Source organism: Acinonyx jubatus, chromosome B3 (assembly GCF_027475565.1).
Source record: "Acinonyx jubatus isolate Ajub_Pintada_27869175 chromosome B3, VMU_Ajub_asm_v1.0, whole genome shotgun sequence".
NCBI classification, from domain to species: Eukaryota; Metazoa; Chordata; class Mammalia; order Carnivora; family Felidae; genus Acinonyx; species Acinonyx jubatus.
Window position 1 is genome coordinate 100,644,642 of NC_069386.1, and position 25,471 is coordinate 100,670,112.

General features: G+C 41.2%; 1 protein-coding gene across 1 annotated transcript in view; it reads right to left on the bottom strand.

The window, feature by feature from the left end:
- Window positions 1-273: 273 nt before the first annotated feature.
- Window positions 274-25,471, bottom strand: part of ATG14 (autophagy related 14) — a 38,897-nt gene continuing 13,699 nt past the window's right edge. Inside the window, exons 3-10 of the mRNA XM_027065772.2 lie at window positions 24,381-24,423; window positions 21,911-21,992; window positions 17,385-17,622; window positions 13,616-13,845; window positions 11,830-11,947; window positions 10,368-10,458; window positions 10,205-10,290; window positions 274-3,238 (exon numbers count right to left, since the gene is read on the bottom strand). Coding sequence (XP_026921573.1) covers window positions 2,932-3,238; window positions 10,205-10,290; window positions 10,368-10,458; window positions 11,830-11,947; window positions 13,616-13,845; window positions 17,385-17,622; window positions 21,911-21,992; window positions 24,381-24,423 — 1,195 coding nt within the window. The 3' untranslated portion in view covers window positions 274-2,931. The remainder of the gene's footprint in view (window positions 3,239-10,204; window positions 10,291-10,367; window positions 10,459-11,829; window positions 11,948-13,615; window positions 13,846-17,384; window positions 17,623-21,910; window positions 21,993-24,380; window positions 24,424-25,471) is intronic.

Sequence of the window (25,471 nt, forward strand, 5' to 3'; positions counted from 1 at the left end):
CATGTGCATCATAGATGCATCTTTCCAGAAAGTATGTAACTGGTAAGCAACTAGTTTTTCCCAGCTTACTAAAGATAGACGGTTACTGTTAATACCACCATAAGCTCTAATTTTTAAGATTACCAGGCCTTTTTCATTACCTAGCAAAAAATTCTAGAAAGATTACCCTATAATTTGTATGAAGTATTTCAGTCAAATTTCATTCTTGCTACCCTTGATGTATCAATAGAAACGAGCAATCAGAGCTTGAAAAAGACATACATATTAGCAAAGTACTGTTAAAAGATTTATTGCAATAATACGATAAAAGTTTAGAAAACATTTGTTATGACTCAAACTGGTTTGGAAGTCACAGAGTAATGGGAAATTCCTGCAACATGACACCACAAGGAGATTCTAAGACACTGTAGTTCTTTTAAAAACAGCATGCTCCTGAATGCTCTTTACCAAATTATCGAAACACGAATCCTTAAATGAATCCTGTCCAACAACACCCAATGTTGACATACTGTTTTTCCCCTTAACTTAAAGATGTGCAAAACTTCTCTTAGTTATATACCATTACAAAAACAAAAAATTAACAGACCGTTTGAAGCAGCCTATTTGGTGCCTGTAGGTTTTTATTAGTATTACCTTGTTTTGACAAATCATTTTATATGGAAAACATGACCAAGTTCTATGGCTTTTGTTTAAAAAAAAAAAATACCAGCTTCAACTTTTAAAAAGCTGTTTACATATGGTTCTGGCACCTACATGAAAGATTTTAATGAGCAGCAAAGAGAGTAGGAAAAAACAGTGGTTGAAATGTATATTTAAGAATATTTACAGGGTGGATCCAGTGCAAAATAATGAAAACCAAAATATCTCAGCAGTGTAAGCCAGTATGTTGGTGTTCGAAACCACTAAAGGGTTTGATCATTTAACCCTAAATAAAGTGCCTCTAGTTGATACAAACAACAAAATATACCCTACCAATCCCTAATTTCCCATATTCTTGTAAGTTCTGTTGAATTACTCTAGATATGAGTTCTGACCTCTGGATTCTATTCTTTAGCTCAATCTCCCATTCATAGTTTCGTAAGAGGCTTGGGCAAAACCATGACTGTGCATCTTTTAGCTGCAGTCCCGTCTCTATCCCCAAGCCCCAAATGCGTCTTCCAAAACTGGAGACTAAGCTCTTCTTTTTGAGGGTCTGAAATGCCTAGACAACCCTCATTTCATGGGATTTTAAGTTCATTTGGTATTTGTTCAAGTCTGCCGTACCCGTTCTCTGAATTTCAGACCTGCGTGGTACAATGCCAGCTCAGCAATCATGAAGCTGAGCACTTAAAACAGACACCTGCTATTGAGAACCAACACGTTTCCTCCCTAAGTGGAAAATCCAGAGAGTCTGGGAACCTGTGACTCCTGGATAGAAATAAACCCTTCTTCTGCAACTCTACCAAACACTAAATATACCAACAGCAAAAGCTATATAGCACCTCGGATTTGGAGGCAAAGTATCAACTATGATAATTACAAGAAGAAAAGAAGCTAGGGCAAATCTCTGAATGATTTATCTGAGGTACTGTCATGCTAATCACACTAACAAGATATGGTAATAATGCCTGTTAGGAATTTTTCATAGGATTTCTTTTTGTAGTTGTTACATAGGATTTTTTTTGCAATTATTAAAAATAAAAACTACTTACTATTTGTACATAATGCCTCTACAGTTTTCTTATAAGATTGTCACTAAGAGAATGACAAGACAGACACATTAGCTGAAAATGATCTCCTGGTGAGGAAAAATTCTGTCAGAGCCTTCCCCACGATAGAGAATAGTATCAGCTATAACGATTTGCTCTGCATTTCTGAGTGAAGACAGTGTCCCTAGAGCAACAAAGACCTCTAAGAAAACAAGCAGGATGGTTTTCTCTTGGAAAACCTGCCACCTACTGAATCCCTTAGAAAGAAATTGGGACACCAGAAGAATGACCAGAGGCCATTTAATTAAGTGGCTTTTAACCTGTGCCCAGGCAGGCATTTCACTTACATAAGGGAACAACCTTAATAACTTATTTTTCACTCAGAAGAAAAGTTCAGTTTCAAAATGCACATAGTGTAGATGGTAGGAATTCAATAATCTGAGAATGAACTTAATTCCCTTCAGAATGTAAGAAAACAGTTTTTAAATCTCCAGGCCATCACTGCAGCTGGGAATTCTTCTGTTCATGGATGTAGGTCCAAAAATAAAAAAGACCTTCATTTCTTTGGTGTGTGGGGATAAAGAAAACCAGGAATGTCTGACAAGCTACGACAGCAGCAGCATGAATGAGATAATTTTCAAACTACCCCTCCCCTCCCCCAAAACACCCCCCCTCCTTCCAAACAAACCAAAATCCTTGACCTAAAAACCAAACATGACCAAATCCTAAAGAAATCAAGTATTTCAAATTGCCTGCTGGTTCTCTGTACAAAAAAATGATGGCATAAGAACAAACGCATATGAAACAGTTTGTATCTTGCAAGTCCTGATCATCAAGAATCACTTCCTTGTGATTCTGCCTCTAAAATGTGAAGTGTTCAGGAACAGTCTCCACATCACAAGGACCAATGTGTCAGCCTGCATCCATGGGTCCTGTGGCCTGTGACTGAAGGGAGCCCAAGTGAATTTTCTGCCTCAACAGAACACACACACTGGTCTTTCTTCCACCAACACTGGTCTGGGCAGAAGGACCTCTGACCCTGCTGTTCTACTATAAGCATGTGGGTCACTCCCATCGGCCATCTGATAAACAGAAATGCTTGTCTCCCTGCTTTACCAAAAACACAATGGTTTAACCTCTTTCTGTTCCAGGCACTATTTTAACTGAATACATAAACTTTACTAGAACATAGTGGAAGAACAACTATCTTGATGCAAACCTGGCATGTTTTGGTCCGGGTGCGTTAGCGGTGTCCAGTGTAAGCCTTAAACCAGGAGGTCACCGAGGCTGCAGCGGAGGAGATCATTCCACCGGCACTGCTGCTCGCGATGGGCGGGGATACCTGGCTGCTCTGGCTCTGGGAGCCTTCCACAGGCTGGGAAGGGATATCGCAAAACCGGGGACTCGGCAAGTTCTCCCAGTCTGTGCCCAGGTCGGTTTCCTCGTCACTGACGCGCTCGTCGCCACTCTCATCTGACTCCCCGGCAACGCCGGGGTCCACAAACTCCATGGACTCCTCGAGGTCCGCTCGCACTTCAAAGGGTCCCGACCTGTGCACACACAGTGAAGGAGTCTTTAAGACAACCAGCATTGTTGGGGCGTCTGGGTGGCTTGGCCGGTAAGTGTCCAAACTCTGGATTTCGGCTCGGGTCATGATCTCACAGTTTGTGGGATCAAGCCCCAAACTGTCGGGCTCTGCATGGACCACGGAGCCTGCTTGGGATTCTCTCCCTCTCTGCCCCTCTCCCACTGGCGCTCTGTCTCAAAACTAAACGTCAAAAAAAAAAAAAGACAACCAGCATTGTGACAACACATGACATAAGGCCTGACAGGATAGGAGGTCCGGAACCACCACTCCACCTGTTTCCCAAGTCTGCACTGTGCTCGCTGTTGGTCTATAATTGAGTTTTTCTTTACCTAAATAACTGCCATCCAAGTAATGAACAAAACCACAATACCACACTTTTCCTCAACTCTACCTACTTGATTTGTGAAGATCCTGGATGGGAAAAACCCAACCACTGAGACTAACCATGCTGGTCCAAAGTACAATTCCCTGTTTTATACTACTGTATCATCTATGCATTTTAATGAGACAATTCTGACAAAAACAGTCACTTGATATATACTCTGGTATATTAGTTGGTGGAACAAGAAATAAACATAAAGGAAAAAACCGTACAGATGTTCTCTGCCTTATTACTGTATTCCTATGACTCAAAAGAACTAAATGGTACGGCTGTATGCATGTTAGCAATGCTCCCTTGGATGGGTGTCATCAGCAGGCTCCTGCACACATTTTAAGATATCCCATAATTTTCAAGGGACACATTTATAACAGAATGAGATATAACTATTTAGATTGTATTCATCTGGAATAGTGCCTACTTCTGCACTATATTTTAGGAGAAAACTATTCCCCAGAGGTCCCTAATGACGTCGTCATCTCCAAATCTAATAACATTTCTCAGGCCTCGCCCTCTGACAGCTCCTCAGCACCACGGTGGAACTGTGTCAGCAAACCCCACCCAGCTCTGCTGCTGCCTTCCCCTGCCCCTTTCAAGTGTCAGCTCCTGCCTCAGGAGAGCCATTTCCTTCTTTGGCTGGGCGAGGGGGGTGGAGGGGGTGCACAGTCACCCACCCACTTCTCTTCCATGCGGCCATCCATGGGGTGGGGCCAAGTCCCTCCAGTGGCCTCTCTCTCCACCCCCAAGATAAGGACACATGCCTCAGTTCATTTACCAGTTTCAGTGATATTTACGTTGGGGAAAATGACAGGGGCTAGCAAAAATAACAGAAATGAGAAATACCCTAGAGTACAGCCTGCCATTTTGGCCTATGGCCCAAAATTCTTTACAGCCTTTGTGAAACAGTGCAGCGCTGGCCTCCAGTGCACCTCACTACACCCGCACCTTCCAAATCACTTGCTCCAGGGTCAGGTAGCCTTTGCTCCTCCAAGACAACCCTGCTTCCCAGCTGAAACACAGCAAGAGTAACAGCTAACATTTCTGTTCCAGGCACTGTTTTTAGGGCTTTATACAAATACTAAGTTGAAAGATGCACCACAGGGTTTCCCTTTGGTCTCCTGGGAGCAATTTACATTTCAAAAAGCTCCTCAGACCAGGGGCTCCCAAGTTTACCAGGAGAAGGGTAATTTTGCAAGGGGTGAAGGCAGCAGGAACTGGGAGACTCTCCTCACAACCCTTCTACCTCCCCCTGCAGCTTGATTCTCAAATCAACAACTACTGAAATCAGCACCTTAGCAGAGTATCCCTTTCCTGTTTCCTTAAAAGATTCTCCTTACCTTTCGTTTTCTTTGTTTTTTTGATACCTCTCCTCCTAGCCTCACTGCCTGCTAGAGCTCTCCATCCAAGGGCTAACCTCCCAGGTTCATCTCAGGTATCTGAGCCAGTTGACCAGTCTCAAAACAAGCCAGGCGGGCCTCCTCCCTCATATCACCAAATAAGTCCGCTTCCAATCCTTACCATGTCCCTCCAGCTCAGGTCCTTACTTCACTACTGCCTCCTCCTCGCCAGCGTCTGCCTCCAGTCAGTCCCACCGGCCTCAGCTTGCCAGAGAGCCACCTCTCTCTTCTCGTGGCGGCTGCCTACTAAAACTGTTCACAACTTAAGTATCTTAGCTGGGTTACCCCCTTTCCTAAACACAGAGCTCTCTCATTCTGTCCTGTTGAGCTCTGTTGTCCAGGGGCCTCAGCACCGGGTGCCATTTCAAGCCTTCCTTTCTGCTAGCTCAGAGGCACAGCCTGCTTTCTGTCCCTCTTCGATGCCACCTTATCCAACTGGTGGGAGACTGCCATGGTCCCCAGACCCCCCTCCTAAAGGGTTTTCCCAGGGGACAGGGAGAAGTGATACAAGGGGAGGTGTGTGTGTGTGTGGGGGGGGTGATACTTCTTCCAGGCAGAGCTCCCCTGGAAACCACTTGGGTACTTCTCTGCTTGGAATCTCACAGGGCAGAATCTACTTGGCATGGATGGGTGCTCATTTAAGTACTTCAACTGAAAAAGCAGTCAATGATTCCCAAAGCGGCCAGTTGGAACAATTTTTGTTGCCCAGCATACCCTGAGCCACACACGTTACACAAAATTAGCAGAAGAATTAAGTCTCTTATGCTTAATGTCTTTGGAGAATAAAGATTACTAATTTTTTCATGATGCTGGAGGGAATTATTCTTACCAATTAAGGCAACAAAATGATCTTTTTGGTTTTTTTAAAGTCTCTTTTGCAAACTATCTTATTTCAAAAATATTACCTGACAGAATATATAACTTCAAGAATAAACTCTGTGCACTTTGGACGATAATGATGTGTTAAGGTAAGCGCCATCATGATAAAGATTGAATGATATAAGAAAAATCAACAGATATTAAATCCTGGGGAAAATTCTAATGAGCAGAGTAACTGCATGGTCTGTCTCTCCACAGACTACTCAGCTGCAAGAAAAGACAAATACAGGAATTCTGCAGTGGAGAAGGTAAAAAGCATCCTGAGTGGGTGATCAAATTCACATCACCAATGAGGGGACAGGAGGCCACTGTGGCCTCCAGAGTGTCCAGGAAACACTCCTGCCCAGGCAGTGTTCCAGCCTAGAATGCACAGAATTCCTAGAGTCTCAATACAGGAAAACATCAAATTCAGAATCAAAGTTCTATTAAAACAAAGGGAAAAATGTTAATGTTGTAAAAGACAAAGTGGGCTATGAGCACGTTCCAGATTTAAAGAAGGTTAAAGAAACACAGCAACTAAGTCCAACACCAGACTCTAGACTGGATCCTGTGCTAGAGGGGACAGTAGAATAAAAGACATTAATCTAGTCCATAGACAAAATGGGCAGATGGGCGGTAGATTAAAATATTCTATCAATGTGAAATTTGCTAATGTTGGTAACTGTACTATGGTCAAGCAGGAAAATATCCCTATTTTTAGGAGATATATGAAGAAGTATTTAGGAGTCAAGAGCCATGAGGTATACATAACCTATCCTCATAGCGTTCAGGGAAAAAAAAAAAAGTGTGTGTATTTTTAGAGAGATCACACAAATGATAAAGCAAGCAGGGTAGAACAGTAACAAAGGTGAGTCTGGGTAAAGGGTATATGTCTTTGTACTACTATTATTTTTTGCAATTTTGAATATATTTGCAAGTTTGTATTTCAAAAAAAAAAAAAAAAGCTTATGTTGGATTCTGGATGGGATCCTCAGTTCAGTTGATCTCAATGGTAACAGAAAATCCCACCCAAGTTCCAGTAACAATCTCTCCAAAGCCTTGATTGTGGCTGAGGCAGGTGTGAAAGAGGACTTTTGAAGCTCTAGTTCCTCCTGGCTCAAAGACCACAGACTCGAATGTCATGAGCCTGGCTGTGTACACAGACTTCCGTCAGACAGAGCCCCCTGGTGCTAAATGGAGCACTGACTCAAGGGTGAGTCCACAGATAGCTTCAGACCCTCCAAAGAAATCTGCCCCCAGTAGAAGAGTGCCTGTTTTTCTGAACCACCACCAATACTGAGTAGCATCAGTCCTTTCCATTTTTCCAAACTGATGGGTGAAAACTGGAAAGCTGTTTTGAATTACACTTTATTCTCAGTTGAGGCTGAAGATTTTTTTCATTTGAATATGGACCAGTTGCATTTTTTGTGTGTGAACTGCCTATATCAATCCATTGTCTACTTTTTATTAGGTTTGCCTTTCTTTTACAGATTTGAAGGGGTTTTTTGAAAGATTTCTTCAAGTAGTCTAGATTTGAATCCCCTGTCTGCTATATAGATTCCAAAGGGTATCTGTTGCTTGTCTTTTTAGCTTTGTGTATGGTATCTGGTATTCTACCAGAGGCATTTAGAGGTTTGACATAGTAAAATATGTAACTCCTTTCCTTCCTTCATGGTTTTTGGACTTTGCGGCTTGTGTGGGAATTCCCTCCCCACCCTGTGATTATAAAACACTGTCTTTTCTCCTAGTTATTTTCTAGGTTTTTTGTTTTTGTTTTTTTAAAATAAAATAAGGTCTTTGTTTCATCTGGGTGGAATGTGGTATGAATTCGACTTTCTCCCTGTATGAATACCCAACTAAGCTCACCATTGTTGAGCTATTATTATCTGACGCAGCACGCTACCCCTATCACCTATTCTCTGCATATACAGGGTTTGCTTCTGGACTCTATTCTCGTCTCACTGCTCCACCTACTTGCATGTTAACAGCACCTTGTTTTCATTACCTTTATATGCTGCGTTAAAAGGGGCCAAGCTCATCCTTTACTATTCTTTTTCACAATTTCCTTGCAGACTGTGCTTCTAATTCAACTTCAGAATTAGCCTGTCAAAGTTCCAATAAACACCTGTTGAAATTCTGATCAGGTTTCCTTTTGGGGAGAAGTAGCATTTTTATAACACTCAGCCTTCCTATTTCTAGACAATCCTAAGGGTCTTCACTGCCTCAGGCATTCTTTCATTCAGTCCCACACCTCATACAGTGCCTGGCAAACATTCAAGAAATGTGTGTTGCATAATTTTAAGTTTCATATTCCCTTCATATAGGTTTGCATATATTTTGTAAAGGTTATTCCTATACATAGTTTTTGTTGCTACAATAAAAGGAATCTTGTTTTTCATTTTTTCATTGTATCCTCTGACTAGTTGCTGGAGTATAAGAAAGCAACGGCTCTTTGTATGGTGGCCTTGAATCCGGTCACCATTCTGAAGTATCATTTCTAATAGTTTTAGTTCTCCTAAGTGTCCAGTTCAGTAATCGTATCCTCTACAATAATGTCAATTTAGTTTCTTTCCAATATAAACATAGCTTACTTCTCTGTAAAAATGTTTTGCCTCACCTAGGCCCCCAGAGCAACGTTAACATAGCAGTGATAACAGGCATCCTTGTTTATTCCCGACTAGAGAGGAATTCTTTTATCAAACATCTATATAAGTAAAATGTCATCATAGCCTTTTCTGTAGGTTTATGGTAGATATCTATAGATATTTGTTTATAATTTATTTTTAATTTGCAAGGAGTTTTAACTATTAATAGAAACTGAATTTTATTCACTGCTTTTCTGGCATCTATCAAGCTGACCTCACATGTTTTTTCTTCTTTAATCCGTTAACGTGATGAAGTGGTATATACTGGTTAAAAAGCAGGAGTGTCTACTACTTTCTGGAGTCAGATGGGTGCTGGGACCCTGGTTCCACTACTTTCATGCCTCTGTGACCATGGGCATGAATTACTTGACCGTGCTAAGCTTCAGTTTCCACCCGCTCTGTAAAATAGGAGTAATAATCCCACTTGTGATTTAAGGCATGTCAGGCAGTTGGCCCAGTGTCAGTAAATATTGGCTCAATAAATATTTGTTCTTATTATAAAGGATCAATATCCTAATGTTGAACCCTTTACAAATAAGGTAGAGAGAATGGCAAGCAAACCCACAGAAATCAGCCACTAAAACTGGAGAGGATTTCTAACAGGTTTGTGTGGCTCGTGAATCAATAAATGGAATGTAAGGTGAGGGGCATGAACTCCCCTATAAAACGGCACAAAATTCTGATGTGTGTGCTATTTCCTGGAGAGAGTACATAGCTTTTTCCAAAGAGTTCTATGTCTTAGGAAAGTTACTGTTTTAGGTGGGGGGAGATACACAAGCCAGTGGTTAAGGGCAGATCACCACAAAAGTTCACTGCAACGTGGAGGAAGCCAGACATCCTGGCCAGTGGAGCGGGTACCCCTTGAGCCTTGGTTCCAGTGTCAAAGCAAATGAACATGGGAAAGGGCCTCCCCAAAATAACTTTCCCACCTTCTGTTTTTCTTTGTTCTCTTTCAAAAATGCCAATACCTTAACCAAGTCAGATCTGCAGAAACGTGGAGACCGTCAAGAGCAAGGGAAGAAGTGCTCAGAGAGGGCCGCTTGGATGACACCAAAGAAAAGCCTCATCTGTGTCCTGCTTTTATGGGCCGAGAGACTAGAAAGAGCCCACTGACTAGTCCTGGTTGGTGTTTTTTGTTACTGACACCTGTTTTTAAGCTAATAGATTTTAAACTACTTCACTCCATAAACTTCTACCAAGTTTTACATCCAACAAATGGTGGCCAGATCAAGAAAAAGAAAATTGGGAAGAATGGTCGAGGAGCGAGCGGGCATGAAAGCAAATGCACAGGAAATGGGGTAGACCCCTCCACGGGGCTGGGAAGAAACTGACGTGGATTCAAAGAAAGGGCTTTTGGTCTTCAAGGACAGCACCAGGAGGCCCCACTCCAGAAACAGTTGGGTTCTTCCTTTTTGTTTTAGGTGTTAAAAATGTTGGATATTAATTTTCTGAGAAATGATTTTTTAAGGACCATAAAGACGCAAACAGGATTAGCCTCTGGTTTCCTCCTGTGCGGGACTGGATTATTTTTATCCTTTTTGGAGACTCTGGGGGTGGGGGACAGGCCCCTGTACTCTGCCGACACATACAACTCTCCTTAGAAGTATTCACAACACCACCATTTAGAAAAAAGCAAACACCCTTCTTACCTGCCCAGGTGTTCAGAGTTCGGACTAACCAGGTACATGAGATTCCTGAGAGTATGCAGTGGTTGTAACTGATCTAAATTTACATGCTAGAAAAAGCAAAAAATTGATTAATATTTTCAACCATGTATCAAATTAAAAATTAGCTCACAATGTATTTCCATACCTGAGAAAAGCAGAGATAAAGAATATTTGCATTCAGTTTCTTCACTGCTCGAGTAAATTTCTGTCTGCTGAGATTTTCCCCACAGAATTCACTGGAAAACAAACACACAATTCATAAAGTTGTTTTTTTTTTTTTTTTGAGGAAATTCTGTTAAAATATCTATTTTGAGGAGTATATTTTACCCCACAGTTCAGTACAAAACTGAATTTCCTTTGACTCTTTATAAGCTATACTAACCAGAAACTTTCTAAAAATGAACTACTGCCCTCATGAGCAATTTCACCGCCATCTATAAAAATTACAAATGCATACACCCTCTAACCAAGCAATTCTGCTTCTGAAAAATTTCTGAACAGTAATGAAATGACAAATGTACAAGATTATTCCATTAAGTATAAATAGGGGACTGGTAAGATCCTGGCACATTTACATGGAGAAGCCTCTGCTGTCTACTCCATGCAGAAGGACAGCCGAAGGCTCACAACGGCCCTCCGAGGCCCACCAGATGTGCACCTCCACCTTCACTCTCCGCAGGGCTTTGTCTTCGCCCGCAGCCTCTCCCTCGGGGACCCCCATGGCTTGCTCCCCTCCTCTCTCAGGGTCACAGGTGATCACACACCTGCCCGCTCACGCACAAGCATTTCCCTACCTCCCCATTCCCACTCTTTCACCCTGCTTGAGCGTGCTCCACAGTATTTATTACCATCTGACACACACACCCCTTATTTATAATTCATCCCTCTGTTAGAATAAAGTGCCACTCGGGCAGGGATTCTGTTTTCATCACCACTGTACCCGCTCAGTGCCCAGAACAAGGCTCAAATATTTATTAAACACTCAAAAAGCAAGGTGCAAAACACCTTAGTATAGTATAATACCTTTCGTTTAAAAGAGGAGAGAGATGGTAATACAGACTTACATTGGTTTGAAATGTAAGGATAACTGGACAGGGGTAGGAAGGTCATAGTAGGAACTGAGTAGATTGTAAACCGTTACATTTGTTTTTTTTAAGATTTTATTTTTAAGTTGTCTCTACACCCAACATGGGGCTCGAACTCACAACCCCGAGATCAAGAATCACATGCTCCTTCGACTGAGCCAGCCAGGCACCTCTAACTTTTTTTTTTTTAATTTTAAACCATATTTTTTTTACAAAGTTCGAAAAAAAATACCTAAGTGTCACAATTTACCCAGTTCTTCCACATGAGCATACCCTCTGGATATCCTGGGTTTTCTTTCAATTATTTTTCTAAGTGGGAGAATTCTCTGTGGTCTTTTTAAAGAGTTCATGTGCAATTATAAGATACTGAAGCAAACTTGCACGTTAGGCTTTTGAAATTAATCTCAGTTTTTCACAGTTAGTAATACTTAAATTCCTGTTTTTGGTTTAGTTAGAATAAGAAGACAACAGGAACACAAGAGATCTAAGATAAGGATGACGTCGCCACCTTTAATTACTTGCCTGTTGCACAGCTTTTTGGGAAGATTTATGTCAAGTATATGAGACAAAATGTTGACCAGCTGAGTCGCATAGCACAACGCAGCGCTGATCGTGTAAGCGGGGTTACTGTGCTCCATGTCTGAGTAGAAAAACAATCATACACAAACAACTTTAATTTCAACAAAAAATACCAATGAACCTAGGTTTCATGATTTGTAATTTAATCATTATGCTGTTGATGGTTATGTTTTGATCCTTACTTACAAAAGGTTCATGGCCAGACATTAATGTTTCATCATTTATGGTTTTGTGCTGAGTAGAATGTAACCTAAGCATATGGGCCTAAGCAGGCACAACATAAATGAAATTAAAGTCTGAACTGCTTGGACCTGAGGAGGTATTATTTATCAAAGCAGTCAGTTAATGCTCAACTTAAGTGTCACCTTCTCGGAGAGGCCTCCCCTGACTGACCTATGGAAAAGCAGTCCCTTCCTGTGTAGCCCCACCCCACAAATGGTGCTGGATCTGTCCAGGACACACACTCAGTAAGATGCCTTTGATCAGTGCTTGCTTCCTGTCCTTCTACCCACAGAAAGGCAAAGGGCTACACCCGTCTTGGTGACATCGCCTTTGTGTCACCAGCACCCAGCACTGTGCGTGACAGAAAGCACATACTCACTATACATTTGCTAAATGACTAAATGAACAATCTTCTTTCCACCAAAGAAACCTATAGGGGTTTTTAAGGGTTTTTCTATTAGGGTATTTCTATCTCCATGTAGGCCTGCTAAAAACAAGTTCTTTACAAAGAAACTGTGAAAACGGGATTCACAACACGCTAAATATACTAACTAGTGAAGTCTTTTATATAAATAGAGCAATATCATCCCCTAAAAGGTGAAATATCTAAAAAATATTTCAATCCATCCACTGACTGGATATAAAACGTGGTATATCCACATTACATACAATAGAATACTATTCAGTTATAAAAAGAATGAAATGCTAATACATGCTACAATATGGATGAACCTTGAAAACATCATGCTATGTAAAAAAATTGAGACACAAAAGGCCACACATATATGAGCCTATTTTTATGAAATATTCAAAACAGACACATCTATAGAGACAGAAAACAAAACTACAGATCTTCCTTGACTTATGATGGGGCTGTGCCTTGATACACCCATAACTTAGCCTGGCCTGCCTTACACAGGTCCAGAACACTTCCATTAGCCTACAGCTCGGCAAAATCATCTACCACAAAGCCTGTTTACAATAAAGTGTTGACTATCTCATGCTATGTAATGAATACCATACAGAAAGGGAAACACCGAACAGTCATCAGTGCGTCTACCAGCTGTTGACCCTCATGACTGCGTGGCTGCCTGGGAGCTATGGCCACCAGTGCCCAGCATCACGGGAGGGTATGTACCACATCTTGCTAGCCCAGGAAAAGATCAAAATTCAAAGCGTGGTTTCTACTGAATGTGTATGGCTTTTATACCACCATAACGTCAAAAAATCCTAAGGTGACCACTGTAAGTTAGGATCATCTGTAGGGGTTGCCAAGGGCTGGGAAGAGAGGGGACGGGGGAGACAGTTTCATGCCCCGGAGTTTCCGTTTGGGGTGACAGAAGTGCTCTGGAACTAAAGAGAGGTGGTAACTGCACAATACTGTGAACGTACTAATGTCCCTGAATTTTTTACACTTTAAAAATGTTAATCTTGTTAGGTCAATTCTAGCTCAATTAAAAAAATACATACACTTATAAAAGTTTTCAGAGACTATTTTGTTTCTCACCAGGCCCCTGTGTGGTTTTCTTCTCTTCTACCCAATTGTAGTAGGCAGAGTAGTCCCCGTTGTTGGGAAGGCTAATCCAAGGCCCTGTAATGCTAATGCTGGTGTCCCCGTTGTGATCATCACAGACCCATCTCCCGGAGAGGTAAGTCGTCCTCCGGGCTTCGGCAAGCTTGCTCACAGTGCTGGAGGTCATGGCACTGTCACTCTCTGAGGACACATCTGCAGGATCTCTAAAAATCAGAACATGCATACAGATTTCAAGGGACTAGGTTTTAAAGAGCATGCAAGATACTTGCCTCGTACACAGAACGATGGAAGATGCACACACAAGGAAGCGAAGTGGGACATACAGAGGTAAGTCATTCTATCAGAGATGAAGCTCAAAGCAGCTGTGGCACAGAAGCCCCCAGCAGGGTGGCAAAGATGCCACCCAAAGCTAGGGCCTCAAACGATTTGGTCTCAAGACCCCTTCGCATGCTTACAATTTTTTGAGGACCCCAAAGAGCTTTTGTGTACGTGGGTTAAACTACAGATATTTACTTGTATTAGAAATCAGAAAAGAATTTAAATTATCATTTGGAAATAATAAGCCTATTACAAGTTAACATAGTATTTTTTGTTTTTTTTTTAATTTTTTAATATTTATTTTTTGAGAGAGATAGAGTACAAATGAGGTAGGTGCAAAGAGAGAGGGAGACACAGAATCTGAAGCAGGCTCCAGGCTCTGAGCTCCCGCACAGAGCCTGATGCGGGGCTCGAACCCACAGACTGTGAGATCATAACCTGAGCCGAAGTCGGACGCTCAACCGACTGAGCCACCCAGGTGCCCCATCATAGTCTATTTTTAAGGGGAAAAAAAAAAAAAAATCTGTACTTCTCCAAACAAGAAAATTAGTGAAGAGTGACACTGTCCGCTGACGGGCTGAAACACACAGCACAGCACAGCGCTGTTGGTCAGGACTTAAATCTCTTGAACACCCAGATCTTGCATATGTTCTGTCAAGTGAGAATAGGGTCCCGTGAAAAAACCAACTAGTTCCACTTGCAACTCACTCAAGTGCTTTTTCTTAAGCCAATCATGGCACTTCAGTAAGGAGCAAAAGAGCTTCTGCATACTTCCCATTTCATCATGTGGTTTATTAAAAAGATGAGTACACAAGGGTCAAGACTTAATAAAATTTATAAAAATAATAATTTCTACTGCTTCATCAAGAACATTCTTGATGGGAAACACTTTTTCAAAACTTGCGAGTACATGGTGGAATATAATGACTAGTAACACAGCTGGTTATCCCTGCCTAGACATCTGTTAAGGCACCAGAGTTTTTACCCACGATGACTTCCGAGCCACTAGTGCAAATGTCAACACAGTGAAAAAGGAACAGTGTTACTATTATAAAAATACTTCTGATTGCACGGACGCCCTGAGAGGTCCACAGACGACCCTTTGAGAATGGCCGGCCTGAAGAGAAGAACAGAATGACAGATCCAAGCAGCCCCAGATGCACCATGGTGGAAGAACACAGTGTGTCTGGGGAGGGGAGATGATCAGTGTGGTTGTGTGTAGGATTCACGAGGGAAGTGCCAGGAGATGGTGCTGGAAAAGTAGGTGGGAAACTGGCAGACTGGGAAGAGTCTTCTGTACTGCTCTAAGTTTAGGTTCTGTTCTCTTAGCCAGTGGCTCTCAATCCTTTCTCCTTCTGCCACAGCGCACCTGCAAAGTAACTCCTCCTGGCTGGCACGGGGAAGAGTGGGTGTGAGGGTACCACGGCCAGTTCTAAGCTGTACCTCTACTTCCTTCTTCCACTTAAGGAAGTTTGAGAAATGTGAATGAACAAGATATCTTATTATAGGAATAATTTCAAAACTATCCGCCTAAAAAAAGTCATAGCATATAATAATACACACTATTACACAAGACTTAAGCAGCACAGGTACAGAGGAGAAAGTTTTTCTCCATGTTTTCTCTTTTGCAACTTTGTATGCCATTGTCCGTCTTCTTAGTCTCCTAAAATCTGAGACAGTGTCTTAAGACAGTGTCTCTGTTGGGGCGCCTGGGTGGCTCAGTCGGTTAAGCATCCAACTTTGGCTCAGGTCATGATCTCACAGTTCGTGGGTTCGAACCCCGCGTCGGTCTCTGTGCTGACAGCTCAGAGCCTGGAGCCTGCTTCGATTCTGTGTCTGCCCCTCGCCTGCCCACACTCTGTCTCTCTCTCTCTCTCTCAAAAATAAACAAACATTAAAAAAAAAAAAAAGACAGTGTCTCTGTTTACTGTAATGTGTTTTAACAATGATATCTTCGCCTACCAGAATCTAATTTTTTTTATTTTATTTTTGAGAGAGAGACCGAGTGTGAGTGGGGGAGAGGCAGAGAGAGGGAGACACAGAATCTGAATCCAGGCTGAGCTGTCAGCACAGACCCTGATGAGGGGCTCGAACCCACAAACCATGAGATCATGACCTGAGCCAAAGTCAGACACTCAACTGACTGAGCCACCCAGTCACCCCTATCAGAATCTAATTTAGCATCGGGACACCTGGCTGGCTCAGTCAGAAGAGCATAGGACTCTTGATCCTGGGGTTGTGAGTTTGAGACCCATGTTGGGCATAGAGATTACTAAAAAAATAAACTTAAAAAAAAAAAAAAAGAATCTAGCATAACATTTCTGTTTTTTCAGCTTTTTCCTCCCCAAAGACCTGATCACCTGTTTTTATTTGTTTTTTTAATGTTTGAGAGAGCAAGCGAGCAAGTGAGCCCACACATGCGTGTTGGGGTGGGGGGAGGGAGGCAGAGAGAGAGGGAGACAGATAATTCAACTCAAACTCACAAATGTGACATCATGACCTGAGCCGAAGTCGGACACTTAACTGAGCCACCTAAGCACCCCTGCCGCTGTGCTCGAGGTTTCCAGACAACCCAAATTCTAGACCCAAAAGGCTACCTTAGAGTCTATTTCTGAACTTTCTGTTCTGCTCTATTTTGAATCTGCCTTTTTGTTTTCATATTTAACAACTATTACTAATGAAAAATTACGTGGTAAGAGTCAGAGAGCAGGTTTTCAAGTCAGAAGCAACAACCAGACCTTTAGGCTTTTAGGAAGTTAACTCTGCAAGAGCTAAAAGGATACAGTAAAGTAGAGCAAAAAATAGTAATAGTCCTAACTAGCAACAGTCCACGGACAGTCCAGGGAAGGGTGCTGGGAAGTGAGGGCAACTGAAAGGGAGAGGAAAATCCTCAACTTGAAGAGCCTGATGGTTAGTGAGAAAGCAAATGAAACTCCTCAGTGGCAGTTTTCAAACCTCATCATCATCTGGGGAAGGTTAAAAATAAATAAATAAAAGTAATGGGAGATGGACTGGGAGGCTGAAGTTGTATCCTCTGGAACCTGTATTTTTCAAACATTCCTGGGTGACTCGAATGAACATCCAGGTGGGGAACTACTGTCTTGTCCATCCAGTGATTCCAGAGGGTCTCTGTGCACTACAGCCTAAGACCAATGCTTGACCGTGGTGGCTAGTTACCAGGAAAAGGCTTGGATCAGTCAACAAGCAAGCGCCCCACTTTTTTGAGGGCCACCGCCCTTCACCTTGGCTGCCTCCCCAATTTCGTGCAGCGTGTACTGTTTGCTGAAGCAGATAAGACTTCAGTTTCATTACCAGGAAAGCCAATGACCCTAGAATGAACCCAATAAATGAGGTGCTGACATATTTGAAAAATACTTGATCTTTGGAACCTGATCTATTCCTAGAGTCAAAAGACTCACCGTACCTCACACTAGTCTTTACTTCCTCGATTGGAAAAATGACAGAGGTGAGCTCTAATATATGAGATCGCCGAAGATTTGCCAGACGCTCATAATGACTCCTTAAGTCGATGGTTTTTTTTTCTACCAGGTCACCCAGTTTGCGGTTGTGCCTCTGAATCTTCTCCTTTTTCTCTTGATGCCGCTGTGCTCGAGTATAAAGCTTCTGATTCTTTTCCTTGGTTTTAAGAAGGCCTTCGGAATCTAAAATAAATAAATCACATGCAACAATTATCACTACAAATAGTTCCTGGGCAGTGCAGAACCCACCACACAAGCCTAAGCGTCTTCCTGCAGTTTAACTGAAAGCAAAAGCTCATTCAGGTTAACTAGATAAAGCTAAATGGAAACTGAGAGTTCAGCTTAAGTAGATTTTACACATAAATCAATGTGGACCACCACTAAAAGGACTCTGGGTCTCCATCTGTAGTCATCATTTGCAAGAACCACTCAACAGCTATCAAGTTTAAGCTCAGACCAGGCAGTACCTGACTTATGGTAAGCACTGAAGAATAACCACGTTGGGCAGAAAAGGTATCTAGTGCAAGTTTGAAAAACTTATTGGCCATCTGATTTTCCTGTCTAGCAAGCAGCTATTCTATGCCACATCTGAAGCTCCACAGAGACAACAAAAGCCCAGCCACACAACCAAGAAAGGAGACAGATGCTCATCCTGTCTGATGTGTGTCCTTTTCATGGAGCTCCTTCAGGTTTGGGATTAAGACCTGCTAGAGTGTTAGGTTGTGGCTAAACTTCTCTAAAGTGGCAAAAACAAGTTGTAAAATCTCAGAAAGACGCCTAGAAACAATGTAGGAGGTCAGACAAGTTCAAAATCAAGCTCATCATTTTCCCACAAAAGCCTCATTTTGATACCTAGGTTCTCTACTTAATGATTACACTTGACCTGCCCACTGCCCAAGTCAGTCCCCTGCTGGTCAATTCCATGAGCTGATCACTCCATGACAGTTCCTTAGATCTAGGGCTTTCTTTTCATTCCCACTGTTACAGTCTTATTAACTCTCACCCAAACCCCATCTCCAGCTTGGCTCCATTCCATGCTGTCACTGGCTCAGTCTTCTTCAACCATAACCAGTGCCTGGCAGGTCTCCACTGCCAAACACAGACCGACCTCCCTGGACTTGAGGCCACCCCCACACCGGCACATACCCCACTGTTCCCTTCTGCACACCCTTCATTCAAGCCTCATTCAATTACTAGACACTCCAGACCTTTTCCACAAAGTGACACTATTTTTTAATTAGAGAGAGAGAGAGAGAGGGAGGGAGGGATAGAGAGAGAGATCGCAAACAGGGGAGATGGGCAGAGGGTGAGAGAGAGAGAGACAGGGAAAGAGAGAGAGAGAGAGAGACAGAGAGAGAGAGAGAGAGAAAATCCCAAACAGGCTCCACACTCAGTGCAGAGCCTGACACCGGGCTCAATCCTACAACCCTGGGGTCATGATCTGAGCCAAAATCAAGAGTTGGATGCTCAACCAACTGAGCCACCCAGGCTCTCCAAAGTGGAACTATTTAAATGCACACATGCATGGATACAGAACCAGTCATCATTCCCTTTATGAGGTCTCACTCCTATCCTGTTCAGATCAATGTCTCTCTAGGAATGCTATTAGCTTCTATTCCTCAAATGTCCAAATTTTTCTCATTCGTTGAGGCTCCCCTCCATAAATGCTCCACAGACCTCTTGCTCTTCAGAGGCCTATGGCACTGTGGGTATGTCACCTATGGCACACGGCTTAGTTCCTTATACCAGATCCAACCAAAGCTTTGCTGTCCTCTGACTAAAATATAAGCATCCAATACGTGTTTGACACGTCCTCTGACTGAGGCCCACTGAACCTAGGTATTTCACTGTAGCCATAAAGTTTCTTGCAGTTTTACTTCTCCTTAGGTGCACATTCTCTTTACCATTCTTGCTCAATGTGGATGTTCTAATGTTTAAGTCTTTCTGGTTCCGTCACACTAATTTTCCAGCAAGCTCATTCATTTTCATGATCTCTACTGAGTTCTTTGCCAAGTGTTCAACTGAATGTTTGGCCATATGGTGGTCAGACGTTTTAAAAACAGTTTAGAACTTAATACCAAGATCCTCCACAGATGGCAGGAAATCATCAGTCACCTAATCTGCACTAGTGCAGACTCAGCACTCAAGAGTTTCACTTGTCCTTCTCTCCATGCCATCTCCCCTAAACATAAAAGCACTTCGATGCTCTTTCTGTCATCTACTCTTGGTTGTTTGGATAAGGAAGTCTGTAGCACAGATCAACTCAACCTTCATTCAAGGTTCATATATATATGTATATATATAAAATGTCTGTATTATTCTGTATCATGACACATAAAATCAAAAGATTCCGGAGAAATATTCATCAGGCTCTACAGTTTAGAACATATAACCTTTTCTGAATATTTGTGATATTTCAACAACAAAGTTAAAAAAAATATACTATCTGCCGGGTAGCAAGCTCTTAATCTGTGAACTTGAGACCATGCATAGTTTCTGGAATCCATTAACTTCCTTAAAATTGTTTGCAAAATTTTCTGAGTCTCATCTGTGGTTCCCAACACTGGTAGGTTCAGCAGTACCACCCAGAGCAGGGCTACTCAAGAGTCGGCCTATGGATCTGGGCCCATCAGTAAACTTCTACCAGCCAGACAAGAGAAGTACAGAAATACAGAGTTAAGTTTAGCCTACAGATACTGCCTATCTCACGTGGCAATATGCCAGTGCCATGATATCCAAGTGTCCAATCATGCTTCCAGTATTTTATTGTTTTATAAAAGTATTGGTGTCAGTTTATGACAGATTAGACACCACAGAGGAAAAAACTGGTCTTTTACTCCAGACAGTTTGTGAACCACTGACGCAGTCCCCACGCATGAGATTTCAATTTCTCACGCTCAGGGTGGGCCCTAGGGCTCTCTCTCGACCTCACAAGGGTCACCAGGTGACTCCGATGGCTTGCTAGGGAGAGAACCCACTGTTACAGGGTCCACTGCTTTTATTTAATGTTTTCCTTTTTAAAGCCCTTACTCCGACACGTGATGGAAAAATGTGACAGGCACACGTGGAAAAGTAAGACATGATCACAGTTAAAAGCGAAGACAGTCTAACCAGAAAGCTTTGTTGCCTGTCAGCCCATGTTGAAGTTCTGAGTGTGACGTGCCACAGGGCTGAAGAGAATGGTAACGGGTATTCCTCTCCTCCCTCTTCACCCTCTCCTTCAACAGAATCCACACCAACCTCCTCATAATCCTTCTCGAGGGCCTCAGAAAACTCTCCTTCCTCCATGCCCTCACCCCTATACCAGTGAACAAAGGCACGCTGTGCCTACACCAGGCCAAACTCATGGTCCAGGTGAGCCCAGGCCTCCTGTTGCTCAGCGTACGCACAGCTTGCTGTACTGTGGCCACGTCTCCATCAGGTACCACAGTAGGAGGCAGGCCCACTGCGTTTAGTACTAAATCTTCTCTGTGGCGATTTTGTTTTGGGGAGTTAGGAATCTGTTAAAATCAGCTGATCAAAGTCTTAAACTCGCTCATTAGGGAAACGCACAAACTCAGTAACTCCAGCAATTTAAGGGGGCTCACAGATGCCTGGTGGCAAACCCCTGGTGTGAGCATCACGGAAGGCTGTGGAAAGAGGATGAACCAATGTTAAGTCACGAGTCTCTACACTGCTCCTGAACCAGGGCCTCTAGAGATGCATGTGGAGCTCAGTGGGTCACCGGCTGTCCACATGCTCAGCACCTCTTCACCAGGCTGCCTGCCATTCTAGCCTAGTAACCCTGTGAAACGCCACAGGAACACCTCAGTAGGACATTTTCAAAGGAAGCTTTTACTCTGTTACATACCACTATAAAATACTTGCTTCTGAACGCAACGAGCAGACAAGAAAGGGATTCATGAGGTATGATGGTGACTCACTCTGAACTTTAAACACTGATTTTCAAAAATACATGTAATGTTTCTAAGGATACAAGATTTCTAAGAGGGCTCTCCTAAATTTTGACAACCATCTATGATAAAGTATGATATATGCAAATATAATGTAAGATTAATACAGATTAAAATGTGTATGAGACTCACTCATGGAGAAAAGCCAATATTCTGTGCTTCTGGAATGAACTAATAATTATAACTGAGTACCAAGCTTCCTGTTAGCAAAGGCAAATGTAAAATACATATTCCTTAATTTTTTTAACTGAGAGAAGTAGTATATTCAAAGTAGTTTTATACATACATATACATGTATATATATAATATCTCTTTGAAAAAAAATATAAATATATTTATTTATTTAAAATCCTTACAGAAATGTTTTACAAGAGGAGGAAGGCAAGCAGGAAACCTTTCCAGGTTGCTATTGCCTTCCCCCCTCCTCCTCTCTTTCTCTCTCTCTCTAGCTTATTAATCCAACAAAATTCCACACTGGCGCTTTATTAGGTCTAGAAGAAGAGGGGCAAATTACTTACTTATCTTCATTTCTTCATTTCCTTTACATATTGTTTGTTTTAGCTGTTCAATCCTCATCTTGCAGGACATTATTTTCCATCTCTTAAAAAAATATATATACAATAAATATCACAAATGTTGGTCTCTTATGATGAATATGATTATCTACCCAGGATCATTATTATTTTGAAGCATATCTTAGAAAACACAATGAAGAAAAGACCAATATAATTATACTTATTATAACTTTTGTAACTAACAATGGTGGATTACAAAACAGAAAAAAATGTCATTCTGTAGGAAATTAAGACAAAGAAATTCACATAGCTTTTTTTTTAATTTAAATCCAAGTTAGTTAACATATAGTGTAATAATGATTTCAGGAATAGAATTTAGTGATTCATCACTTACATATGACACCCAGTGCTCATCCCAACTGCCCTCCTTAATGCTCATCGCCCATTTAGTAGTCTATGCCCCACCCCACCCCAAGACCCCACCAGCAAACCTCAGTTTGTTCTCTGTATTTAAGAGTCTCTTATGGTTTGCCTCCCTCTCTCACATAGTTCTTTTATGTGTTAATGAGGACAGAGAAAAATGGTGAAGGATATTCTCAGGATATTCTCTTAACCTGCTCAGTCCAATATATAGCTAGTGATCCCAAGTGGCTATTTAAAAGTAATTTGGAATTACATAAAATAAAATTCAGTTCCTACTCAACACCACCCACATGTCAAATGTTCAACACCACATGTGGCTACCATATTGGTGAGTATAGATACAGACAGACCACAGAAGATTCCACTACTACACTGCTTGAAACTCTTTATGCTATTCCCTGAGGAGATCATTAACATCACTGCATTATCTCACTAATACAATAAGCAACTATTACTTGCAAAATAACAAAAAACTCAATAAAAACAGAAGTTTTTTTCCCCTAAGGTGAATAAAAGATCAGTAAAAATGCAACCTGGTAGTCAGTTAAAAAAAAATATGATTATCTGTTCTGTAAACGTGGATAATTCAAAGCTTAAAACAGCATTCAAATGTTTATGGTGTTTAACACTGGTCTTAATCCTGATGGTATAAGAGGTAGAGCAGACTGCAGAGGTAGTCCAGCTGGCGAAGTGCTAACCTCTCTGCTGGACAGACATTTGAAAACAGATTCATGGGGACTGATGGATGGATTGAGAGATGGAATAGCAATGAGATGTCTTCACTTTTATAGGGTATTAGTCTTTAAGAACCAGTACTGAAGTTTTTGATAGAAAAACTAGAAAACAGTACAGGGAATTTAGAAACATGGAAATGGGATTCTTTATAAATTGCCTTTAACGATCTTTTTCTATACGACATACTTTGTTTCTATAACAGAGCATAAGAATTCACTTATATCACATATATTCTTCAAGTATTATTGAAAAATTATGAGTGGTGCTTATTGTGAAAAAAAGTAAACATCACAGAAGAGAAAAAATAAAATGATCGTTAGCTTGACTCCTTCCCATTCTTCAAGGGTAATCTCAAAGTTTAATACGTATCTTTTCAGATTTTTTTTAGAGTATATTTGTATTTAAAACACATACACAGATGGAATCATACTTTACTCTAGCCTTTTTGTTTGCTCTTTCATTAAAGAATTTATCCTGGACATCATTCCGTATCAACACATATGGATTGATCACATTCTTTTTTAACAACTACACGGTATCCATTATTTATCTTATCCTGTCTGATGAGCATTTAAATTATTTATGGATTACTATCCATGCAGTAGTCAATCAGCTTCTCTATCCATTAATCCCTGTATTCACGCATTTGTTTTAGGAGGAAAATTGCTAAATACCACATGTGTAATAAAAAACAAAAAACAAAACCCAAACCACCAACTCATCCTCCAAACAAATATGTCAATGTATATATTCTCACCAACACTGAGTAAAAGTGTTATTAATCAAACTCCCTATTTTCATATGTTGTACTCATTTTGTCCCAGTTTATGTTCATTTTGCTCAGGGTCTCCAACACACAGAACTTTTAAACTTTTATGTAGTCTGTCAAAATGTTTTCCTTTATGGCTTATAAAGGCCTGCTTATCTGCAGAGTACATGAATACTCTCCCATATTTTCTTTTAATATTTTTAGGAGTTTACTTTTCACATTTAATCAGCAATCCATGTAGGGAGTGTATATTTACAATGAGTAAGTTTTTTTCAAAAAGGACAGTTTATGGTTCTTGTATTCCTATGTCAATACCAGACTTGATACTTATCCTTTATAATGGCTCTAAAATTAACTGCCAATATTCGGTGTTTGGTATCTAGATAAAATATGTGAGGGCCCACACTACAAATATATTCAAATAGAAGACTGCCAAAAAATGACCAAAATAAATTTAAATTCAAAATGAATTTTTAAGCACTACCAACTTAAAAGCATGTAACCTCACATAGAAAGAGTATTCTTTAAATACTTCTTACAGCTTACCAACTGATCTGTTATCCATTTTCCTTCCATAGCTTTTAACACCCTGTACAGAGAAAAGACAATAATAAATTTTGTAAAGTTCCAAAATGTAAAATCAATGTGTTTTTAAAGTAACTTCTTCAAAATGGCTGGAAATACCAAAGTGGAACTTGGGCATTTAAAAATGTTTTCCAAATTCCCCATTCTCTAATTTTTTTCGTCACCTCCTTCTTTCTGTGCTTTAAAAAAAAAATTTTTTTTTAATTTATTTTGAGAGAGACAGAGAGAGTACAACTGGGGGAGGGGCAGAGAAAGAGGGAGAATCTCAAGCAGGCTCCAAGCTGTTAGCGCAGAGCCCATGTGGGGCTTGAACTCATGAAACTGTAAGATCATAACTGGAGCTGAAATCAAGAGTTCGGATGCTTAACTGACTGAGCCACCCAGGTGCCTCACTTTTTACACTTTAATACTGCCCAGAACGTTTCTGTAAACATTCATAGTAAATTTCCATAACAACCAGAGCCTCTGTCCTCAGTCATAATCAATCATTTCCATCAGTCATAATTATTAATAACAGTTGCAAGAGTATTCATGATATAAAATGTGGATGTTCAGTTTCTAAAGAAACGGCACAACCTGACATCTGTACAAATCTGTTCTGTGGGGTGAAAGGTTCTATGGAAGAAACAGAAGTTCCTGTGATTAAGTTAGAGAAATGACTTAAATAAATCTAAGCAGGTTTCTGTCAGGTGGGGAGTCTCAGAAGATTTAATCTGCTTACAAATGTGTTCATCAGACCTGGGGTGCATCTGGAGGAAAGCGACTCAGTTTGGGACAGAAGATTCTACAAGACGATTCTCAAATCCAGAGAGTAGGAGATTCATCAGGGGTGCATGTTAATAACTCAGATTCCAGCGCCTTCCCCCACTCCACACCCAGTGAGTCAGAGTATCTGAGGATAGGATTCCAAGAATCTGCATTTTTAAGGCAGTAACATTAGCTAATGCATGTAGATGATATGCAGACCACAATTTGCAAAAACGCTGATCCTGAAGAAGAAAGATAAATGGAAGGGGTGATGCCCTATAGGACACTTATTTGCCTACTGTTCT